At 35.0% G+C, this 24,063-nt stretch overlaps 1 protein-coding gene and 1 non-coding gene across 4 annotated transcripts in view; one reads left to right on the top strand and one right to left on the bottom strand.

The window, feature by feature from the left end:
• ATG5 (autophagy related 5) overlaps positions 1–24,063 on the top strand; it is a 141,603-nt gene that overhangs the window by 11,346 nt on the left and 106,194 nt on the right. For 2 of the 3 annotated variants that reach the window (XM_032155942.2, XM_032155939.2), the window contains exons 3-4: positions 5,885–6,012; positions 21,351–21,429. In XM_032155942.2, coding sequence (XP_032011833.1) covers positions 5,885–6,012; positions 21,351–21,429 — 207 coding nt within the window. The remainder of the gene's footprint in view (positions 1–5,884; positions 6,013–21,350; positions 21,430–24,063) is intronic. The other variant, XM_032155949.2, reaches the window with a different exon arrangement.
• On the bottom strand, positions 10,382–10,492 carry LOC116477376 (U6 spliceosomal RNA). The gene has a single exon (XR_004250438.1). It is a non-coding gene; the product is annotated as a U6 spliceosomal RNA (small nuclear RNA).

Below are 24,063 nucleotides of genomic sequence, written 5' to 3'. Positions count from 1 at the left end.
ATGCCCGGTTAATTTTTATATTTTTAGTAGATACAGGGTTTTGCTATGTTGGCCAGGCTCGTCTCAAATTCCTGACCTTAAGTGATCTGCCCGCCTCGGCCTCCCAAAATGCCGGGATTACAGGCGTGAGCTACTCTCCCCAGCCTGTTTACTTTTAAATCAAACTCTAATGTTTGACATACTTCCTAAAGTTAAATAAATTTCATGTAAAGAATACAGTCTTTTTTCTTTATAGACCTGTTTAAATTGGAAAAGACTGTTGTGAGCACTAGAGCGTAAGTTGTTTTCTAGTGTTTCAAATCAAATTGAAAATGGCAAGAGTGTTGACGGTAACTGTAGGAGAAGGAGGATTGTCTTGTCTTACAGGTAATTGCTTTTTTCTTGAATTCTTCCTAATTCTTCACCCAGAGAAACCTCTTATACAGTCATGATTTGTGTTTTTGAAGACTATTGGGTGACAGGCATATAATAAACATAAAACAAAAAACTAGAATTTAAAACCATATGGCACAATCCAAATTTTGCTATTTAAATACGTACATGCATCAGTGTAAGTTAATACAAGGAAGAAAATATATAAAACATTAGTGATGACTAGTCTTACAATTACAGATGAGGATTTTAGTGCCAATATAGCTGTAGTTCAGATATGTCCCTGGCTGTTAAGCTGGAACATATTTTTAATATTAATATTACATATATTCCTGTCTTTTCTGCATTTTGATTTGTTGCCTCTGTGCATAATCTTTCCGCCTGTATCCTATATGTTTTATCACTGAGCATTATGTTTTATTTTTCAGAGAATATTGGGAAGGAAATTTGTAGAAACTAGGTAACTTTTCAGTTTGTATTTTTTCGTTTATGTTCATTTAAACTGTTGCTTTTCATTTAGATTATCCAGTATAAAAACACATATACTTATTTGCATTGCTATTTTGTGACTTGTTTCTAGAGGAAATCGTGATTAGACCCATGGTCATCAATGTCATGGACCCTTAACATTAGGCAGCGATCCTTTTATGTATCCTTAGTCAGGTGTCTGCCCTTTTCCACTATGACTATGTCTCTGAGCCCTGACCTCGTCCTTCACTCTTAACAGGTGACCTCACTTCCTCCTTCATGAAGAAAATAGAAATGGTATGATAGGTGTGATAGGACCTCCCTTAACTTTCTGCCACCAAATCTGCAAAACCTGTCTGCATCACACACATTTACTTCTCTTTCCCTCCTGTTATAATGGAAGAAGTATTCTTCCTTCTAGGCAAGGCCCAGCCCTCCATCTATCTTCTGCCTTCTCAGGAAGCTGGTGGTATCTGATCTTCTCCCACCTCCACCTCTGCCTTCTCTATTTTACTTTGAACTTCTTATCTGCTGGCTCCTTCACAGTTTTTAGTGTTGTCATAAATCCTTCCTATCCTGAAACAACAACCCTCTGTTGACCCCATCTCTCAACTTTGGCTTTTCCTCCATGGCTAGACTTCTTAAAAAGGTTGCTTATAGTCATTCTCTGCCTTCCACCTCCTACCAGTTAGTTTTCTGTAATCACATTTTCATACTATTCCAAGAAAACTGTTCTTGCCAAAGTCACTAATGATATCTTTTTAGCCAAGCTCAGAGTCTATTAATTTTCATTTGCTTTATCTCAGCAGTGTTTGATGTTGTTGGTTGTTTCTCCCATCTTGTGGCACTGTCCTGTTTAGCCCTGCAGTGCTCGGTATCCTTGGTTTTGCTTTTGCCTCTCTGGTTTTTATGTGTGTGTGTGTGTGTGTATGTATGTGTGTGGCCTTTTTTGCCAGATCTTTCTCCTTTGTTTATTCCTTAATATTGGTGTTTCTTAGGGCTCTGCTTTCTTTTTTTTTCACTTCACTTTTTACCCCCTGGAGTTCTTGTCCATTTTTATGTCTTTGTCAAGCATTTATATCTTGACAATTCCCAGTATTTTTCTCCTGAGCTCCAAACCTATATATTTGTCTGCTGGAGATCCTCACTTAGATGTCTTATAGGAGCTCAAACTATGTATGTTAGAAACTGGACTCATTAGCTTCCTCCCCCCCCAAGATAATCTGGTCATCTGCATTATTTTATTCCCTTCCTATTTTGGCAAGAAGAACTACTCTTACTTGAAACCTGGAACTCATCGTTTGGTGCTTCCTTCTCTCTTATCCCAGATATTTAGTCGGTAACTTACTCCAGAAACCTCAGTGTCTCTCAGACTTATCTGATGCCTTTCATCCCCCACTGCTACAGCCTAGACCAGACTACTGTTTAAAAACTGATCAGGCCAGGCACAGTGGATCACCTGAGGTTCGGAGTTTGAGACCAGCCTGGCCAACATGGTGAAACCCCATCTCTACTAAAAATACAAAAAATTAGCCGGGCATGGTGGTGGACACCTGTAATCCCAGCTACTTGGGAGACTGAGGCAGGAGAATCACTTAAACCTGGGAGGTAGACGTTGCAGTGAGCCGAGATCTTGCCTTTGTACTCCAGCCTGGGTGAGAAGAGTGAAACTCTGTCTCAAAAAAAAAAAAAAAAAAAAAAAAAAAAAAGATCAAATTGCACAGTAGTAACCCGTTTCCTGCTTTTAGTTTTCCCTTCTTCCCATTTTCTAGTCTGCAATTGGAGTGATCTTTTCAAAACACGTATCTGATCTCGTTACTTGCTTGCTTAAAACCTTTGTGGCTTTTCATCATTTTTAGGATCTTTCATTTAGTTTACAAGGTTCTTGATAATCTGGCCCCTGGCTTCCTCAGCACTATTCTGTCTTAACTCTCTACCTTCCTATCATATTCAGCTTCTTAGACTTCACTCAAATGTGCCCATCTTTGTTTCTCTGTATTCATTCCATGCCTTTTGTCTTGCAGTGTCCCCTGTTTGGAAAAGGCAGAGGTATCTGCCACACCTACACACACCCAGACTTCCACACTCATCCATGATCATTTCACTATTTGTCTTTTGACTCTTTGCCTTAAGATACACTTCGTGTCAAGGCCTCTCCTGAAACTCTAGATCAGGTTAAATTCCTTTGCTGCTTGCCCTTATAACATTCTTTACTTCCTCCTTGCATTAATCACATTTGTAATTTTGTTTTTTTGTATCTTTTTTGCTGTCTAACCTGTATGCTGTATAAGGGGAAGGACTCTTCTGTCTCTCTCAATGCTGTATCCTCATTGCCTAGTATGATGCTTTACACATTGGAGTGGAACAGAATTCTAGTATGTTTTACTTCTGTTTTTGTCCTAGAAAGGTCTCTAATTTTAAAATTGAAAATTGTTGGACAGAATTGGACTTCACATAAAGAAATAAAATTATGGGCAACTTTTTTGGAAACATAAGTATTCTATATAATTGCATAAAATATGTATTCTTTTAAGCTGTATAGATAAAAATGAATCACTTCTATCAGAGTCATGGAATACTTTATACTAGGGCTAAGTGAGGAAAAAGAGAATGATAGTTTCCATTGTAGCTGACAGTATTTCCAAATGTGGTTAATCTTACTCAAAGTAAAAGAACTAAAAGAACATTGAAGACATACGTTAAGTGAAATAAACCAGACACTAAAGGACAAATATTATATGGTTCCACTTAAATAAGGTACCTAGAATAGTCAAATTCATAGAGATAGAAAGTAAAATGGTGGTTACTGGGAGCTGGGGAAGCAGGGAATGGGGAGCTACTGTTTAATAAGTACAGTTTCCATTTAGCATGATGAAAAAGTTCTGGAGATGGATAGTGAATGTATTTAGTATTACTAAACTGTACACTTAAAAATGGTTTAAATGGTAAATTTTATACTAGGTATATTTTACCACATTGAAAAAAAAGAACTTAAACCAATGAAATACACCTAAGAAAAACAATGGGTAGTATATATAGTCTGCAGGTAAAAGGCAAGAAGATGATGTCTTTTCACTGTTGTTTTCATTTTTATTTGTTTAAATATTTCCTAGGTAAATTGTATCCATATGTACTATAGAATAGTCATTCTTAAATCTTAGAGTGATTTCTTAGTGTTTCTATGGATGTATTAGTTAAAGATTACTCCCACAGGCCAAACGGAACAGAAAATTGCAGCTACATTTCAGTGTGGATTCTGCCTTAAAAATGAGTATTCTTTTAAAATTACAGTTGTTGGCTCTGCCTCACTTAACCTTTGGCATCTCTGACTCATTCAGCAAATATTTATTGTGTGCCTCCTTTAAAGCAGGCACTATTTTGGGCAGTGGAAATGTAGCATTGAACAAAATAGACAAAAATTCCTGTCTTAATTGAGGTTATAGTCTAATGTTCTTTTTTCCTTATTGTAAAAAATATTTTATTTCATAAAAATCATTTGTGAATTCTTTAGCAACTTTGAAGCCAAGGCATGTAGTACAACACTCTCCAAAATCCGGAGCTGATCTATCCATACCCATTAGCTGTGGTGTTTCTTCCCTCCTGCTGTCTCCATAAGTTAGTATTATTTTCTACAGAATAGATTACTATGTAATGCCCATTAATCATTTTTAAATTAAAGTTCAGGATTTACTAGTAGAGACCTTATTAGACTAATAGATTAATTATACTTACATATTTTTTGAAAACAGCTAATTTGCCATGCTGTTTTGCTTTTTTTAAGAGACTTTAATGTCACATCTGTATTTGTCATTTCTGAAAGACTACACTGAATCTTCTCTCTGCCATTTATTTAAGAATAGCATGTTATTGGCAAGTTATTTAAAAGTAAAACAGGGGCGATAATACTTCCTGTAGGCGAAAAAAGTGCTTTTTCTTATATTAAATAGTAAGAATTCCTTTTTCTTTCTTCACTAATCACAGTTATTTCTTTATAAAAGAAGAACTTATATTCTGTTGAGTGCATAATACTGTTCAACAGCTTGTTCATAGTATTTAGTTCCTTGTATTCCATACTGGAGCATGCCAACTATCTCCCTCCCATACCCCTGTATTCTGTAGCCCCTAGGATCAATGTCACGTTCTCCTACCTAGTTGGTATCTATTATCTTGGACTTCCATGATTAAATATAAGTTCCTTCAACCAGAATATCTCTTTTTATATATATTTGCCAGCTTAGTAGTTCTACTTGATTTATTAGTCAAAAGATATCACCTTGAATAAAAAGCATGAAAGACGGTGCGGTTATAAAAGCAGCCAAAAGAATAACAAAGCAGTTTTATCAGCAAAAGAAATCAGACGCTTAGGAAAGCAAGAAATGGCTAGAGTGTCTACTGCAAAGGAGGAAAACCATAAATTTTTGCCAACCTCCTTCTTTTATCTACTTGTCGGTTCTTTATATAAATCATAATTGATTTTCCAAAACACTCTCCTGTTTTATTTTTGGGTACCTTTTCTGGGGAAAAAACACTGACCAGGTTCTTCATACTGTTTTTGTTGAGGCTTTACCTAGCCCAGCATTCTCTCTCAGCCTTCAAAACATGATGGACTGGTTGAGAAGATTTGATTGATAAGTCAAAGTATACTTTAGACTCGAGTTGATTATCTTCTTAGAAGAGTTTAATTGACTCAGATGAATCATTTTAATTTTTAAGTTAAGTTTTATAGAATCAATAAGTATCCTAAATAGTATGCCATCTAATTACATTTTTATTTAGTGTTATAGGAAGATTGTAGATCGATTTGTTTTGATGATTCTGGGCATTTATGTGGTAAGCTGTGCTTAAAGTAATGGCCCCATAAGAAATATTAAAACATCTTAACCTTTAACCTTTGATCTTCTATAAAAAGCAGTAGACTTTGTGTGGGATATTCAAAATAATGCAAAGAACACGGCTGTTTTTCCTTAAAATTCAAAAACCTACGTAGTATTTTTTAAAAATAATAACTAGTAAATAAATACGGTTTTACAAATTTTCATTTCAGTTGCTTTTGCCAAGAGTAAGTTATTTGACGTTGGTAACTGACAAAGTGAAAAAGCACTTTCAGAAGGTTATGAGACAAGAAGACATTAGTGAGATATGGTTTGAATATGAAGGCACACCACTGAAATGGTGAGTGAATTTTTCTGCATTATTAAGCATTAAGTGTATACTAGCTTTAAAAAGGTATAGTGCCCTGAAACAATTGTAAAAAAAGTCCTGCAAGGATAGAAGTCATTAGTCTAGCTCATACAATACGTGAAGTTTAGACTATTATTAGAATACGTTATTGAAAATATTTCTGCCTTCTGTTTGGATGCATGAATGACTGGACAGATTCATATATTTTTAGCAATAGATTTTTATATGGTACAATAAGAATATATTTGGTTATGGGCTATTTTCAGATATATTTAAAACTCCCTTATGAAAAGTCATCTCTTGACATTATTCAATTTTATTTCTGACACCAAAACATTTATAACATCTTTATATACATGATTACCTTAAGTGGCGTTGTTTAAACTGATTGCCATATTTAGTTGACCACTGTGCCAGAAGCACATCTTAGCTAGGCTTGGTTTAGAGTATTTAAAATATTGATTTCCTTTTTAAGTGAAAAATAAATTTGATGTTTTGCATTTTAAAGAAGGGTAATGAACTGATAAGAACAGATACTACATGAATCCCAGCACGTTGGGAGGCCGAGGGCCAGGAGTTCGAGACCAGCCTGACCAACATGGAAAAACCCCATCTCTACTAAAAATACAAAATTAGCTGGGCGTGGTGGTGCATGCCTGTAATCCGGGCTATTCGGGAGGCTGAGGCAGGAGAAATGCTTGAACCTGGGAGGTGGAGGTTGCAGTGAGCTATTGCACCATTACACTCCAGCCTGGGCAACAAGAGTGAAACTCTGTCTCAAAAAAAAAAAAAGATACTGAAATCAAATCCTAAACCTGGGCTTATCCATGTACTAATGATGTTTTTTTGTGCTTCCTCTGTTATTGGGAGTTCTGTTCGTTGTGCTTCCAAAAATATTTAATGAAACTGGAAATTACAGAGAGAAGAATGTAAAAAAAAAAAAAATAGTTCAAGGTATGCTGGATGTTAATGTTGAAATGCTACCATTTGGATACAGTTGAATGAAAAAAATACAGGCTAAGACAGATTTAAATGAAACATGAAAAATACAAGTTGGTTAAAAATGGACTTGCTCTCTGAATTGGGGAATATTAAAATGAAGAGTTTTTGAAAGAGCTTTAGGATAGAGGAAAGGAGGCTAGTTAGGTCTTTAATAAATGCAGCGATGTGAATCAAAGGACTATTTATTAGCAAGGAGAGAAATTTTGGAACTCACCTTGTGCTGATGAAATCCCAAGAATGAGTAGATTTTTCATAATGGATTACAACCATACAAGGTTGTACTTTGGGTCCCGTCTCTAATCCTTTGAGATGGTTTTGGGAATTTATGACACAGTTGTCTTGTTATAGCATTCTTTCTTTAAATCAAAACAATACTGAGCTTCATGATCATGTATCAGACTCCTCTGATTCTTCTTGAGTACTAGACCTCACGCAGCATAGATAAGGCAGTGCTTCCCATTTCTTTTTATTTCTCAGGAGAATTGGAGGTTTTGGAATGGGAAGGTGGCTTAAAGGAAGTGTAAACGGAGCAACAATTATTAAATAGAAGAGTAGAATGACAGGATGGAGGGGGAAACAGTGTGGGAGAGTAGCAATGGGATATATGTATGCACTTGACATTTCTATCTATAGTTATTTACATTGTATTGCATTATATGTATTACAGATTGTCTCAAGATTTTGTGTGACTAGCGGGGCTTTTCAGTTTTATTGTAAAGCGAGATTTCTCGATAGGGTCACTATTGACATTTTTAATTTGATAATTCTTTGTTGTGGTGGGCTACCCTGTACATTATAGGATATTTAACAGCAGCTCTGGCCTCTTCCTACAAGTGCCAGTAGCACTTCCTTTGGTCTTGATTATCAGAAATGTTGCCAGATGTCCCTGAATGGAGGCAGAACCGCCCCCAGTTGAGGAACTCTGGAAAATTTGGGAAACCTCAATTTAGCTTGTAAAGTAAGTGATTGCTAAGTCATCATCTTTCAGCTGCTGTTTTACGCTGTCCCTTGTGGTGGTTATTCTTGTATTCAATATGGCTTATATTTTATAGGTTTATGGGTAAATAGTGTTTGGACCCATTTCTCCTTGTCACTGCAAAACAATGATTTTGGCTTAAATATTATACCATGTTCTTACTTTGTCAGTATTTATCCCTTTGGAAAGTCTTTTATTAAAGAGTGGAGTTCTTTTCCCTTTTAGAGAGCTTATGTGAAAGTAATTATATTCAAGTATCTTTATGGTAGTGTTGGGGGTGTTAACTTTTTATGTGTTATATCACTTCCACAGTTATGTCATGCTGTAAGCTCGTTATATCTAATGACTTTTGATGCATCTTTTCCTTTAGTGTTTTTAAGTACTCCATATATATGAGGCGTGAATAACTTCCAGGGGCATAAATGTAATCCAGGGCCTCTGGGCTTAGTCTTGATCTTTTCTCTCTTTGCTTCCAGTAATAGCAGTTTTCTCTTATGTTAAAAAATGTATCTTCCTGGAAATAGGCTATCAATATAAGAATATCTGGTATTTAAGTAGTGGGCTTTGCAAAATAGGATAGTTCTATGAATTTCCATCAGTGTAGGAAAGCAGCTACCGCTAAAGTGTTGGAAGACTTGGACTTTTGAGACCATACAAGTGTCTTAAGGATAGAGAAGCATTTATTTGAGTTGGATAATAATGTCCTTCCTATATTTATTCTTTGGAGTTTTAAATAAGTTCAGGTAGGAAAGGAAATTAGTCGCCAGATAAGACAACTCATAAATGAGGGAAGAAAGAACAGAAATTGATGTTTCTTCTCTCTTTATAACCTTGTCACTGATTCTATCCCTTAATTCAGTTAAGTTTGTCTTTTCATACAAGGTGACAGTTCTCAATGGCAAGAAAAAAAAAAATAAAGTCCTTGACAAATCATGACTTTCATCATACTCAGATGGTAAAAATATGACTTTATCTTCCTGTTAGTAGGACATAGATGAAGAGTACCGGGGCTTTGTTTTTTAAACAAATGCTTGGTTTTAAAGATTTTTTAAAGAAATTAGTACATATAGTAAAATTAGTTATAGATAATAGCAGAATGGAGTATTCTTAAAACAAATTATTTTTCCTTTACTGTTAATTCTTTCTTACTATTCTTTGTTCATCTACTTGGCTAACAGACTCTGTGAGAAGGGAAAAATAATCCCAAGCATATAATTAATGTGGAATAAAATTCATCTTTTTTTTTTTTTTTTCTTTTGAGACGGAGTTTTGCTCTTGTCGCCCAGGCTGGAGTGCAATGGCATGATTTCGGCTCACTGCAACCTCCACCTCCCGGGTTCAAGTGATTCTCCTGCCTCAGCCCCCTGAGTAGGTGGAATTATGGGCTCCCGCCACCATGCCAGTTAATTTTTGTATTTTTAGTATAGTAGAGACGGGGTTTCACCATATTGGCCAGGCTGGTGTTGAACTCCTGAGCTTAGGTGCTTCACCTGCCTGGGCCTCCCGAAGTGCTGGGATTACAGGTGTGAGCCACCGCACCTGGCCAATTCATCTTTTTTGGAGTATGGTTTGAAGAGTTTTTATTTATTTATTTATTTTATTTTATTTTATTTTATTTTGAGACGGAGTCTCGCTCTGTCCCCGAGGCTGGAGTGCAGTGGCGCAATCTTGGCTCACTGCAAGCTCCCGGATTCACGCCATTCTCCTGCCTCAGCCTCTCCGAGTAGCTGGGACTACAGGCGCCCGCCACCACACCCGGCTAATTTTTTGTATTTTTAGTAGAGACGGGGTTTCACCGTGGTCTCGATCTCCTGACCTCGTGATCCGCCCGTCTCGGCCTCCCAAAGTGCTGAGATTACAAGTGTGAGCCACCGGCCGGTTTGAAGACTTTTTAAACAATTGTGTACAGTTGTGTAGCTACTAACAAAATCAAGATAATAAGATATTTAATTTGACAAAATTCCCTGGTGCTCCTTTACAGTTACCTCTTCCTTCCCCCAGACTCACAGCAATTACTGTGATCTAACTTCCATCTCAGCTGTTTTACCTTTTTCAGAATGTCATATAAATGGAATCATGCAGTATGTAGCCTTTTGTGTCTGAATTTTACCTCGAGTAATGTTTTTGAGACTCATCCTTTTTGCATGTATCAGTGGTTTTTTCCTTTTTATTGCTGAATAGTGTCCCACTGCATGGTTGTACCACAAATTGTTTGTTTATTCATTAACTGATGGACATTGGATTGTTTCCATTCTGGGACTATTTTGAGAAAAGCTGCTGAAAACACCTAGAGGTCTTTCTATGTCAAGCCACATATATTGTAAAAGAGAAAAATTTAATTTTGTTTTCTGAATGTTCCTTTATTTTTTATTTTTATAATTTAAAAAGATTTTACTATGGAGCGCTTCACAAATTTGGGTGTCATCCTTGTGCAGGGCCATGCTAATCTGTGTATCGTTCTAATTTTAGTACATGTGCTGCCAAAACGAGCATGAATGTTCATTTTTAGTATATGGAAAATGTGATTGATTTTTGTGTTCTGCAACCTTGCTGAACTCACACACTAGTTCTAGGAGTTTTTTTGGTAGATCCTTTGGGGTTTTCTATGTAAACAGTCTTGACATCTGCAAATAGAAATTATTTAATTTTTCCAATCTGTAGGCGTTTTATTTCTTTTCTTCTTCTTTTTTTTTTTTTTTTTTTTCCCTTATTGGAGTGGCTAGAACTTCTAGTGCTGTGTTGGATAAGAGTGGTGAGAGTGGACATCTTCTAGTGTTCTTAGTTTTATGAAGAATGTATTAGTCTTTCACAATTGTCATGAATAGATGTTGGATTTTGTCAGATGCGTTTTCTGTGCTAATTATATGATTGTTATCACTTTTCTTCCTTAGCTCGTTGCTATAATAGATGACATTTGTGAATTTTTGATGGTGGACCAACCTTGTATACCTTTAATAAATCTTATTTGGTCACGGAATGTAATTAATTTTATACATTGTTGGATTCAGTTTGCCAAAAAATATTTCGCTGAGGATTTTTGTGTCTTATGTTCAGAAGAGGGATTGAAGTTTTCTATTTTTTCTATTGTCTGATTTAGCATTAGGGTTATACTGGCTTTATAAACTGAGTTGGGAAGTGTTCTGTTCTGATGTATTTTCTGGAAAAGATCGTGTAAAAACACATTGCTACTCTATAGTTGTTTGTGTTTGTCCCACGTATAGAGTAAGTCAGTATTCACAGCAATCATCAAATTACTTTGGTTTGCATTTGTAGTTACATGCTTGCAGTTACAATGAAATGTAATCCTGTTTCCAGTGAATCAGAATGCAGCAACTTTCCGAATAGGAGGCATTTATTTTAGTGACGTGAACTTGAGCAGTAGTTCTCCACTTAATTCTTTAAGTGTTTGATAGATATCTCTAGTGAAACCACTTGGGTCTGGAGGTTTCTTTTTGTGGAGCATTTTAATTACCAATTCAATTTCTTTGATATATATAGATATACTCAGCTTGCCTATTTCCTCTTCATTGAGTATCGGTAGTTTATGGGTTTTGGGGAGCTGGTTTGTTTTTTCTAAGTTGTTGAATTTATGAACATAGAGTTGTTTATAGTATTTCCTTATCTGTGAATGACTTTAGCATCTGTAGTGTTGTATTCATTTTTGTCAGCTTTGTTAGAGGTTTACCAATTTTACTTATTGTTTTGAAGAGCCAGTGTTGCGGTTCATGGATTTTTCTTTCCTTTTTAAAATTTCTAATTTTGTTGGTTTCTGGTTTTTTTTGTTTTTAATAATTTTATTCCTTCTGCTTGCTTTGGTTTTATTATTTTTTTTCTAGTTTCTTGAAAAGGAACTTAGGTTATTTTTTTGAGCTCTTACCTTAATTTCTTTTTTAAATTGTAGTAAAATGCATGTAACAAAATTTACCATCTTAACCATGGTAGTGTTAATTACATTCACAATGTTGTACAAGCATTTAGTGTTATACATATCTATTTCGGCTAGGCTCTAGTGTAGTCCATAAATTTTGATATGTTCTGCTTTTATTTTCATTCAGGTCTGTGTATTTTTAAAATTTTCTTTTGAGGCCTTCTTTTGGAACCTTAGTTTTTTTTTAGAAATGTGTGTAATTTCCACATTTAGTGGTTTTTCTGTTATCTTTTCATTCTAGTTTGATTCTATTGTAGTAAAAAAAGAGCTCACTGTAATTTTGGATCTTTTAAATTTGTTGATGTTCGTCTCCACTCTTGATTCCCTCATCATCTAGCCTCTAGATTCTGATTCTGGCTTCTAAGTATGCCTTAAACTCCCTGCTTTGTTTTTCGGGATTCAGGCCCATCTGATTTCTCACATGGATTGTTTTAGTAGCCTCTTAATTTGTCTTCCTGCTTTTAATACTATTACTTTTAGTTTATCTTCCCCAGTGCCGTAATTTTTCTTTCTGAAATGCAGATCTAACATTGTTGTTCTCCTCAAGAACCCTTTTCTGACTTCTCGTCATCTACAGTGTAAAGCCAAACACTAAAGCATGATGTGTGTGTAAAGGTTGTCCATGATCCCACTTCTTTCCAGGCATACTAAGCTACTTGTTTTAATGAATGTTGGATAATGTTTTGGGCTTCTGTTTCTTTGCTCATCTAGTTTGATAAATCTTTTTTGCTCTTTCCAGCATCCTTTGTTTTGGTTGTAATTAATTATTCATTCATATATTCCCTCCTGTAGCTCATACTTCTAACTTCTAGCTTAACTATGACCTTTTTTTGTGGTTCTTTTTAGCCCAAAGTGATCATTTCTACGTTTGTGCCATCTCTAAACTATGTGTGTACTTCCTATATTCTTGTCATGTTATAACTGTATATTGTAACATAATGGTTATTAAGGATGCTGACTCTGGAGTCAGAAACTAGATTTCAAATCCCAGCTTCATCACTTACTAGCGATATAACCTTGGGCAAGTTATTTGACCTCTTTGTATCTCAGTTTTCTTGTCTGTAAAACAGCGATAATAATGGTACCTTGTACTTCGTAAGTTTGTTTCAAGAATTAAGTGAGTTAATATGGGTTAGGTATCCCTTATCCAAAATGGTTGGGACCAGAGTGTTTCAGATTTCAGATTTTTTCAGATTTTGGAATGTTCGTATTATATACTTACAGTATTCCAAATCTGAAAATTTGAAGTGCAAAATGCTTCAATAAGCAGCAGTTCCTTTGAGCATCATGTCAGTGTTAAAAAAGGTTCAGATTTTGGATCATTTTTCTTTGTACTTAAACCAGCAGCATGTAGGAGGGGTAAGTAAATGTTTGTTCAGTGAATGAATGAATGAATCTAAATTTGCCCCTTGCTTTTATTTGGAAAACCGAGACTCAAATAAGTAAGGTAACTTGCTCAAATAAGTAAGTTAGGACCCAGATTTTGAGAGTATCAGTTCAGGGCTCTTTTTACCACACCTACTAACATTTTGTTTAAAAATTTTTCTCCCATCTTATCTGTTCTCTCTAATTGCTTATGTCAATTTGTCCAAATTAGAATTTAAAAAATTTAAGAACAGTGGTATACTTATAATGAATACTCAATACATTTGTTGTTGTTGATTTGTAGAGAGCTTACAAGGAAGTTATGTCTGATTAGAGCTTTATGTTTGCATCTTTAGCTTTAAAAAATTACATGGGAAGTGGAAAGTGCTGGCCTAACTCAAAATAGAGTCTCTTTCTTCAGACTGAGATGTTAATCAGCAGAGAGTGCTCTAACATTGTATTTTAAGGGGTGAAGTTTCTTACTACCACAACTGATGTTCACATTTTATATTTGTTACTTTTATATTAGAATTATTTTAAGAGACCAGTTCTTGGTCCTTCCGAAGACTACCTTGTAAGTAAACCCTAATTTTGGTTTAGATCTTAGACCTTCAAGCACAAAATTTAGAACAAGCTTCTCATTTTGTCAACTGTAAAATAAATTAATGGGAAATTTTACTCTGTGCAAATTGACTTTCAGGACAGGTGGTGAAAGGAAGAAGTTGAAATTACTTTTTGAATTATAAAAAAAATACATACTCTTGGGCTACATAATTTTGGTCAATGATGGACCGCATTTAGGATGGTGGTCCCAGAAAATGATAATCTGTATTTTTATAGTATCCTTTCTATGTTTAGATGCATACATACTTATCATTGTGTTACAGTTGTCTAGAGTATTCAGTGTAGTAATATGTTGTACAGGATTATAGCCTAGGAACATTAGGCTATACCATGTAGCCTAGGTACGTAGTAGGCTGTGGCATCTAGGTTTGTGTAAGTACACTGTGATGTTTGAACAGCAAATGAAATTGCTTAACAATGCATTTCTCAGAACATATCCATGTTGTTAAATGTCCCATGGCTGTATTGATGTTGATCTTAAACATAGACATGATAGAATGACTCAGAATTTAATACTCTTTGTGATTTCAAAAGTAAATTTTAGCAAAATGCTTTAGTGAAAACCCGCATATAATTTTTTAAAAAACATTTAACATTTTAATCATAAATGCTAACAGATTCTTCGGTCTTATTTCCAGTCTTTTTAAGGTTGTGAATTTCTGGAACTTAACCCATTTATGCAGGAGGTTAAAATTTTTGTGTGTGAAAAATCAGACCTTGTCAATGACCTTGAACAGTTTACATAACTCCCACAAGCTTAGTGTTCCAATAATGGAACACTAGGCATAAAGGGGTTAACAATGTAAACTAGATTTTTGAAATGTGACTTACATAAATTTTATATATGTGGTATCCCTTCATTGTTTTTGAACTTTTTCATATATAAGAATAGGCTTAGAAAGCTGTGAAACACTTTGCTACTCTATAGTTGTTTGTGTTTGTCCCACGTATAGAGTAAGTCAGTATTCACAGCAATCATCAAATTACTTTGGTTTGCATTTGTAGTTACATGCTTGCAGTTACAATGAAATGTAATCCTGTTTCCAGTGAATCAGAATGCAGCAACTTTCCGAATAGGAGGCATTTATTTTAGTGACATGAACTTGGGCAGTAGTTCTCCAGTATGGGGAAAATTGTTTCAGTGCTGTTTTTAGAGAATACTTGTATTAGTTTGCTCTCTGAGTACAGATATTTATACTAGAATCGTGTCCCTTAGAATATCCATTATTGCTACACCATGTGCCAATGTGCACACGTGCACAAACATACACACACATATAAATGGAATAATGAATAAAAAAACAAAAAGCAAAGAAATATTAAAATATATTCATTTCGAGAATTGAATATGGACGACTAGAGCAATGTAAAGAAGAAAAAGAATGAAGTGTAAAAATAGGCCTAATACTGTTCTCATGCAGTCATTTTCTATAGGGCAATACATTGAGCCTTTAGCTAGTTGGGTCCTCTTATTTACACAGAAAATACAGTTCTGGTAAGAGTTGGTGTTCTGTATCCATGGGTTCTGCATCCATGGATTCAACCAACCATGGATTGAAAATATTTGGGGGAGAAAGCAATAACTAATAATAATACAACAATAAAAATGAAACCACAAAAAGTCCAATATGGTTTAACAATGATTTATATAGCACTTACATTGTAATAGGTATTATAAGTAATCTAGCAATAGTTTGAAGTATACAGGAAAATATGTGTAGGTTATATGCAAACACTATGCCATTTAATATAAGGGATTTAAGCATCTGCGAATTTTGGTATCCAACTAGGTCCAGGAACCAATCCCCCACACATACCAAGGGCAGACCGTATTCCAGGTTCAGATCCTTACTACTTCCTTTTCTATTAATTTTAAGTTAGATGGTAGAAGTAGCAACATAATAGCCAATAGTTACATTATGATTTACTTCTGGTGTATGTGGTTTCTGTGTTGTGGTTAGAAGCCTCCTCACAAAACTGTATATAATATCTGTTTAGAAGAGTTGTACAAATTGGTACTTTTGAAATCCTTGATGTAAATCAGATTAAAGTGTAAGAGAAACTCAGTACCTTTAATTTTTGCCAGTTCTGTTTTCTTTTATAGATTTTCTTGAATATCAATAGATTCATCAGAAATAAGCAATCTGGGAACCAGTGAATTCAGATAGCATATTTGTTTGGAATTAATATCTTTGCATGAAAATAATTCTAACATAAAAATTTGTATTGAACCACACGCTAATTATGGAATTTGACAATAGAAATAAGTAAATGGTTATCTTACTCCTTCGTTTTTCTGGTTCATTTTTATTTTTAAGAAATCATTACAGGATGATTATTCATTTTTATAATATTTAGAATGTTTTTATGTTAATACTTTATTTATTTTTTTATGGAGATGGAGTCTCCCTCTGTCGCCCAGGCTGGAGAGCAGTCGCACTATCTTGGCTCACTGCAACCTCCGCCTCCTGGGTTCAAGCAGTTCTCCCACTTCAGCCTCCCAAGTAGCTGGGATTACAGGCGCATGCCACCATGCGCACCTAATTTAAATTTAAATATAATTTTAAGGAAGCATATGTTTAAATTTATCTCTTAATTCTTAATATACCAAGACAAAGGAGTTGTCATCGTTTACCATCCGGGACCAGTGAAATTTAAAAAAAAATTTAAGATTTTGACCGGGTAGCGCCGGGCGCAGTGGCCCATGCTCCAATGAACTTTAAAATATATAAATACATTGTGTGTGTGTGTGTGTGTGTGTGTGTGTGTGTGTGTGTGTGTGTGTTGTGTGTGTGTGTGTGTGTGTGTGTGTGTGTGTGTGTGTGTGTGTGTATTTAAATCATCTTGCAAATAATTTAGAGAATTTAGAATAAAGGAATAGTGTATAACAACGTTATTAGAAATTTTAATACACGTTTAAGTACAGCAAATTTACATTTTCATTTCATATTTTTCTAGTTTTAAAGGTATCTAAAATGGTCAACATCCCCTGAATGCAACTAATTGCTCATTAATTTTTATAGATTCAAATATACCTCTGAGAGGTTCTAGCTTATTACTTCTGGCCCTTCTTGCATCTAATAGTGTTAATAATACTTGAAGAAATCTATAAACCTTTTGCCAGCTTATGATTTCATTATGAAATATTTTCTTTTTTATGTGAATCAACACCAATTAGACTGAGCAGCCCAGTACTTTTTTTCATTTCTGTGTGATCTAATTCTTTCAGTCTTCTTTTTATATAAATGGACCTTTTGCATTTGCCCACTATCAAATAAATTTGTGTAAATAGCATAAAAGATGAAATAATATTGTCACATTCTTTTAGTAAAATGGAATGGTCCAGGTTTTTGTCATAAAATAGCATGTAATGAAGTTTTTTCTGTTGATGACTAAGCTGTTAAGATTACCATATGTTCCTTTTTGTCCTTAGAAATATATTGTTCTTCTGTTAGTTCTTGAGCTATGGAAAATTTAAGATATCATCTAAAGACTCAGAGTTTGAGATTTCACGTAAATGATCAATTTCACTGTTGTCATTAAAGTCTAGAGTACTGCTGTCTCTCTTTGTATTTTGTCCTGATTTGTCTAATAATTGTGAAACATCTTCCTCTGTCAGTTTTTTTCTCTGCCATTATAGGTAGAAAATGAGAAACTTGGAATTTTCAACGGTGTTAATGATAGCTAAAAACTGATTCCAGAATGGAGTTTGCTCTCTTTTTTCTTTTTTCTGAGACTGAGTCTCGCTCTGTTGCCCAGGCTGGAGTGCAGTGTCACAGTCTTGGCTCACTGCAACCTCCACCTCCCAGGTTCAAGTAATTCACCTGTCTCAGCCTCCCGAGTAGCTGGGACTACAGACACATGCCACCATGCCCAGCTAATTTTTGTATTGTTAGTAGAGACAGGGTTTCACCTTATTGGTCAGCCTGGTCTTGAATTCCTAACCTCAGGTGATCCACCCGCCTCAGCCTCCCAAAGTGCTGGGATTACAGGCATGAGCCACCACGCCCAGCCTGCATGCTTATTTTACACTTTCTTGAAAGATGTTTCAATACTTTAGGCAACACATAAGAAAATGAAAGAAGGGTACATTCTTCTATCATCCTTCTAGGCATCATGTTATTTTTTCAAATTCTTACTGTTTTAGTCTCTTATTGGGAATAATTGACAAATAATGATGAAATAAGTTCTAGAGGGATGAAATAGTAAAATGTTTCAATATATAGGAAACAATATGATCATTAAGACCCTAAAATATATCTTAGATTTATAAAAGGGTCCAGTGGCTCCATATGGTAATTACTACATGCAGTAAGTTTTATCTTTTTTTTTTTAGAGTGAGTTTTTCTGTTCTTTGGAATACCTTTAAGAATGAATAAAAGTCATGAAGTGTCAATCATTAAAATAGTTGGAACTGCTCAAAAAAGAAACTCAGAACCTAAAATTGGCTCCATTGGATCTTTATGTTGTACCTAGGGTTAGTCTGTGGACTGCTTCGATTTATGCATTCATCAGCTTTTTATTATGTACTTTGTTCAGGATTCTGTGTATAGTTTTCTCATTTTTAAAGTATTTATAGTTTTCTTGTTTTTTAAATATTGAGGGTTAAAAAATAATTGATGATTGAGTCTTATGTTTAACTTGTATTCTGATCCAGATATTTCCTTTTAAAGTTATTTGGGCTGGACATAGTGGCTCATGCCTATAATCTCATTACTTTGGGTGGCCAAGGTGGGAGTATTGGTTGAGCCCAGAAGTTTGAGACCAGCCTGGGCAACATAGTTGGACACTATCTCTATAAAAAATAAAATAATTAGCTGGGTATAGTGGCACATGTCTGTATTCCCAGCCACTCAGGAGGCTGAGGTGGGAGGATCGCTTGAGCCCAGGAGGTCAAGGTTGTAGTGAGCTCTGACTGCACCACTGCATTCCAGCCTAGGTTGCAGAGTAAGACCCTGTCTCAAAAAAGAAAAAAAATTACTTGATTTTATATTATAGATTGCTTTAAGATATGATATTTGGTTTAGAATTTGCTTACAAATTCACAAAAGTGTTTCACACATTTGTTAATGGCAGGGAATATGTAAAACACTGGATTGCTAGTAATTTTATGTGATCTCGAGTGAATCTTATCTAATAGATGAGACTATTTTGCTTAGCAGAGTTCTTTGTATTTTCAGTGCTGTTTAGAATTTGGAAAGCAATATGGTGTCACTTTTGAAATGTTAAGTCTTTTTAATGAAATCCAAGTAAATAGAACTTTAATTAAGTGCCTACTTTCATCTTTAACCCTGTTGCAGATACCTAAGAGAGATATTCTAAAAAGTAAATTGAAGACGTTAAAAGGTCTGTTTTGTAAAAGTGTAAGGTATTATTTAGAGCTTGTTCAATTTTAATACTTCAGAGAGAAGGATCAGAATTGGATTAAATCTATAACTTGTGTATAGTACTATATATGTGTGTGTGTGTGTGTGTGTGTGTATTTTTTAATTTTAGGTTTTGACTGAGGCGAGAGTTTTTCCTGGTTCCAGAATTTTCTTCAGTATTATTTTCTGGATATGAAAGGATTGATTAGAGAGAAATTTAAGGGTTAGTATTAAGAGATATAATGCATATGAGACTAAAAGTACCCCCACTGTTTTACTTTTACCGACAGGACATCATCCTAAATTCTCTTTTTTTTTTTTTCTTGAGACAAGGTTTCACTCTGTTGTCCAGGCTGGAGTGCAGTGGTGCAGTCTTGGCTCACTGCAGCCTCTGCCTCTCAGGCTCAAGACATTCTCCTACCTCAGCCTCCTGAGTAGCTAGGGCTGCAGGTGTGTGCCATCATGCCCAGCTAATTTTTTGGGGTTTTTTTTTGTATTTTTGGGTAGAGACAGAGTTTCACCATGTCAGTCTCAGGTACTGGAACTGGTCTCGAACTCCTGACTTCAAGTCAAGTGATCCATCTTGGCCTCCCAAAGTGTTGGGATTACAGGCTTGAGTTACAGTACCCAGCCCATCCTAAATTCCTACCAAATAAATACATGATCCCTAGAAACTGTTGACTTTTCCATAATTCTGTAAAAGTAAGCAAGCATAAATTATATATACAATTATATACATAAACATATATGTATGTTTATATATATAAGCAAATGTGTACTGCTCCTTGCAGAGCAGGGCTATCCCATAAGCATTGTGCCCAGAGTAGCACAAGCATAAATAATATTAACTGACATTTGAATCTTGGTCAGAATTACTCATTTTGAGATAAATTTGATATGTTTTCAAATTTTGCAGCTCTTAAATCTAGGAGTACTACTCATTAATAGATTATACGGATAAAGACAGGACTGTGTATAACACCAAGTAGTCTTCTTTTTGCCTTTGTTGTGAGTACAGGTTGAGCATCCCACATCCCACAATTTGAAATCCAGAATCTAAGACTACAAAATCCAAAACATTTTGAGCACTGACATGACACTCGAAGGAAGTGCTCATTCCAGCATTTCAGATTTTCAGATTTGTGATGCTCAAATGGTAAGAATATGATGCAAATATTCCAAAATTTGAAAAAAAAAAAAAAAAAAAAAAAACTGAAATCTGAAACACTTCTAATCCCAAGCGTTTTGGAAATGGAATACTCAACCTGTATTATTTAATGCTGATTAACCAAGTAAGCTAATTTACTTTAGATTTTTTAAAAGGATGACTTAAGGTTTGTCCCTTGGAATCTACAACATTTGTATTAGTCATGTTTATTTATTGCTAAGTTATTTACTTCGCTGTGAGTAATGGTTATATTAGGAAATGTTCTCTTATTTTGGAACTTATTTTTTTAAATTTAGAATTAGGTTTCAGAAGAATATTCAGTGGCTTGGGAAAATGTTGACATATTATGTGAAAAAGATTATAGTACAGTTTGTAAAGGATAGTCCCAATCTGTATTTAGATATGTATGTGTAGGTAAAAGACTGGAAATTTATATGCTATAATGTTAATAGTAATAACCACAGAATAGGTGATTTGTATGTGTTTTAGATGCTCATCTTGGTTCTTACAGTTTTTTAAAATTTTAAGTTCTAAAAGTAAAAAACATATTTAAATAAATTTACAAAAATCAACTGTCCTTTATGAATACTGGGATGACAGTTAGATGCAGCAGTACTGTGACATAACAGTTCACATGTCTGATAAAGAATGCCTTTGCCCACAATCCCATTGTGCATATTGAGGTTTCTATGGCAATGAAGTGGTTAGAAGGAAACCACCTGATGCCTGGAAAATAGATCATACTAGCCCAGGCACGTAACTATAGAATGTAGCCTTCCTGTGATTTGTGATTAAAGCCCCTGACATTTGGTGTTAAAAACATGTGTTGGAAATTTATTTTGGAGTTGTAGTTATAACTTCACATATTTATTTTCTCAAAATATACCGTTTCATTTTTAGGCATTATCCAATTGGTTTGCTGTTTGATCTTCTTGCATCAAGTTCAGCTCTTCCTTGGAACATCACAGTACATTTTAAGGTATAGTAAATTTGCATTTCTCCTTTGTCCCATTTGTGATACATAATAAATAGACTTCGAGTAGAATTTTCTTTTTAAGTGGTTTATTGCTTTTCCCGTGACACTGTTTTAGTTGCTAAGCTTCGATTAGTGTTTGTCTATAAGATGCTTTTCAATTTTTTCCTAACTCTTGGCAGAAACACTTAAACTTTTAATATATGAACTGCTTTTCTTTATTAGTGCTTAATACACTGTTTAAAATTTACGAGTTTTTGGGCCAGGCTTGGTGGCTCACGCCTGTAATCCCAGCACTTTGGGAGGCTGAGGTGGGTGGATCATGTGAGCCCAGGAGTTCAAGACCAGCCTGGGCAATGTAGCGAGACCCTGCCTCTATACAAAATAAAATTTAAAGTTTTGAAAGTTGGTGTTAATTTTTAAAAGTCAGCTGTAAAAACAAAAATCCTGCATGTAGACGTGGACATGGAAGTACAGAGGGTACAACCTAATACTATTGAGTAATTCTAAGGCTATTTTGAATGAATTAAGAGAAGGGTTAGGAGATGGAATTCCAAAGATTTGATCTACCTTTGTTTTGAGAAATGTTCATTCCTGTAGTTTTTAAGACCAGACTGAATTTAGTGTGACCTAATTTTGTCTCAATGTTTTATGAAGTGCTGGTCCCTCATTCCCTTAGCCACCTTGCTTCTGCTCTGTTCCCCTCCCCCAATTCACAAACACCATTTGGTTTTTGTGATTGGAAACACTTATATTAATTGATTACGAACAGTGATTCATTCTCAAATAGCAATGATTCCACCATGTCAGTCTCTTATATTAGTTGATCACGAACAGTGATTCATTCTCAAATGGCAGTGATTTCACCATGTCGGTCTCAGGTACTTGAACTGGTCTTGAACTCCTGATCTCAAGTCAAGTGATCCACCTGCCTTGGCCTCTCTCCAATTTATTATTGGAGAGAGGCATGTAGAGTTTGAAAAAGTAATTTAGGTGTCTGAGTTTCTTTCCCATCAGGGGTGTCCATTCATAGTTACTGCCCAAAGGTTGCTCATTCATTCTTCATATGATGCTTTTCCTTCCTGTTTTACTGAATTTGAGTTTGTGGGTCATTAGAGCTTATTTTCATGTACATTTATTATAATGTGCTTTCCACAATACCATGTTATTAAACACGTTAGTTACCAAAGAACAGTACAGATCGAGCACATAGTGTTGGTATGCATGAATTTCATTTACCATGTTACATGCAAAGCAAGGAATGCTTGCATATACAACAATTTTAAGTTCAGAGAGGTTTGGAGATAAAACTACTTCAAACATATTAAGGGTATGGGTGCTATATTGCCTGACGAGTCTTTTCTGTTAATGTTGGAAAATAATTCCAATAATTAGATTTTTTTGTGTGAAAAACTCTAAAATACTTTGAAATCCAGATTAAAATATATCATAGCTGTCTGCTTGTTTATTTATTTATTCACTCATTCATTCATTCAACAAATACAGAGATCCTTCTGTGTGTCAGGTTCCTGAAACCCTTTCAGTGGATTCGTCAGGTCAAATCTGTTTCCATGATATAATAATATCAGGATGTTATTCGCCCTTCCCATTGTGTTAACATTTACACTGATATGCAAAAACAATGGTGGTTAAAACTGTGGGTGCCTTAGCACAAAGCAGGGCATTGTACCTCACTGTACTAATTGTCATTGTTTTCTTTATAACCACACACTTACAGTAAAAAGAACACCAGTTTAAGACTGTTCTGGATGAAGTAGTACAAAGTATTAATTATTATTAATCTTGACTCTTAAGTACATGTCTTTTTAGTATCCTGTATGATGGAATGGGAAGTACAAATAAAGCTCTTCTATTGCATGCCAAATATGGTTGTCTTCAGGAAAAGCACTTGTGTAATTTTTTGGTTGCCAGCTGAACTGGCCACTTATTTTTATGAAACACCATTATTTTACTTGAAAGAATGATTGACAGACAAACTGGTTGTTGAGACTTTGTTATTTGTTAGACATTTTCTTGAAAAAGAATAAAGTGAACCTCTCACTGCAGGGAAAACAAGTGATAGTATTTGTTGTCAGTGGTAAAATTTCAACTTTTAAGTGAAAATTCGAATTTTGGAAAACATGATGCCACTGTAAACTTGAAAGCTTTATTCTTAAATAATTTTCTGATGAGATTGGTGGTCATTTTAACATCTGATGTTTTAAATGTTTCATATAGTGAAAGGGTCAACATTTGGAATGCGTAAATAAATCAGTGAACATTTCCAGATGACCAGTGCTTGATGTTACAAGATTATGCATGTGTAAAAAGATCCATTCAAAGTGCAACATTAGAATAAGAAATCTTAATGTAACAGTATAAAATGTTCATTGATAATGTTTCAGATTCCACATTATTATTACAATAAACTGGATGGGCACGATACCTCACACCTGCAGTCCTGGCACATTGGGAGGCTGAGGCAGGAGGATTGCTTGAGCCCAGAAGTTTGAGACCAGCCTGGGCAACATAGACCCCATCTCTACAAAAAGTTTAAAAATTAGCTGGGTGCAGTGGTGTGCACCTGTAGTCCTAGCTAGTTGGGAGGCTGAGGCAGGAGGATAGCTTTAGCCCAGTTAT

Source organism: Hylobates moloch, unplaced genomic scaffold, assembly GCF_009828535.3.
Source record: "Hylobates moloch isolate HMO894 unplaced genomic scaffold, HMol_V3 SCAFFOLD_2, whole genome shotgun sequence".
NCBI lineage: Eukaryota > Metazoa > Chordata > Mammalia > Primates > Hylobatidae > Hylobates > Hylobates moloch.
The sequence above is the reverse complement of the archived record's forward strand: the minus strand, read 5'-3'. Positions and strand labels throughout refer to the sequence as shown.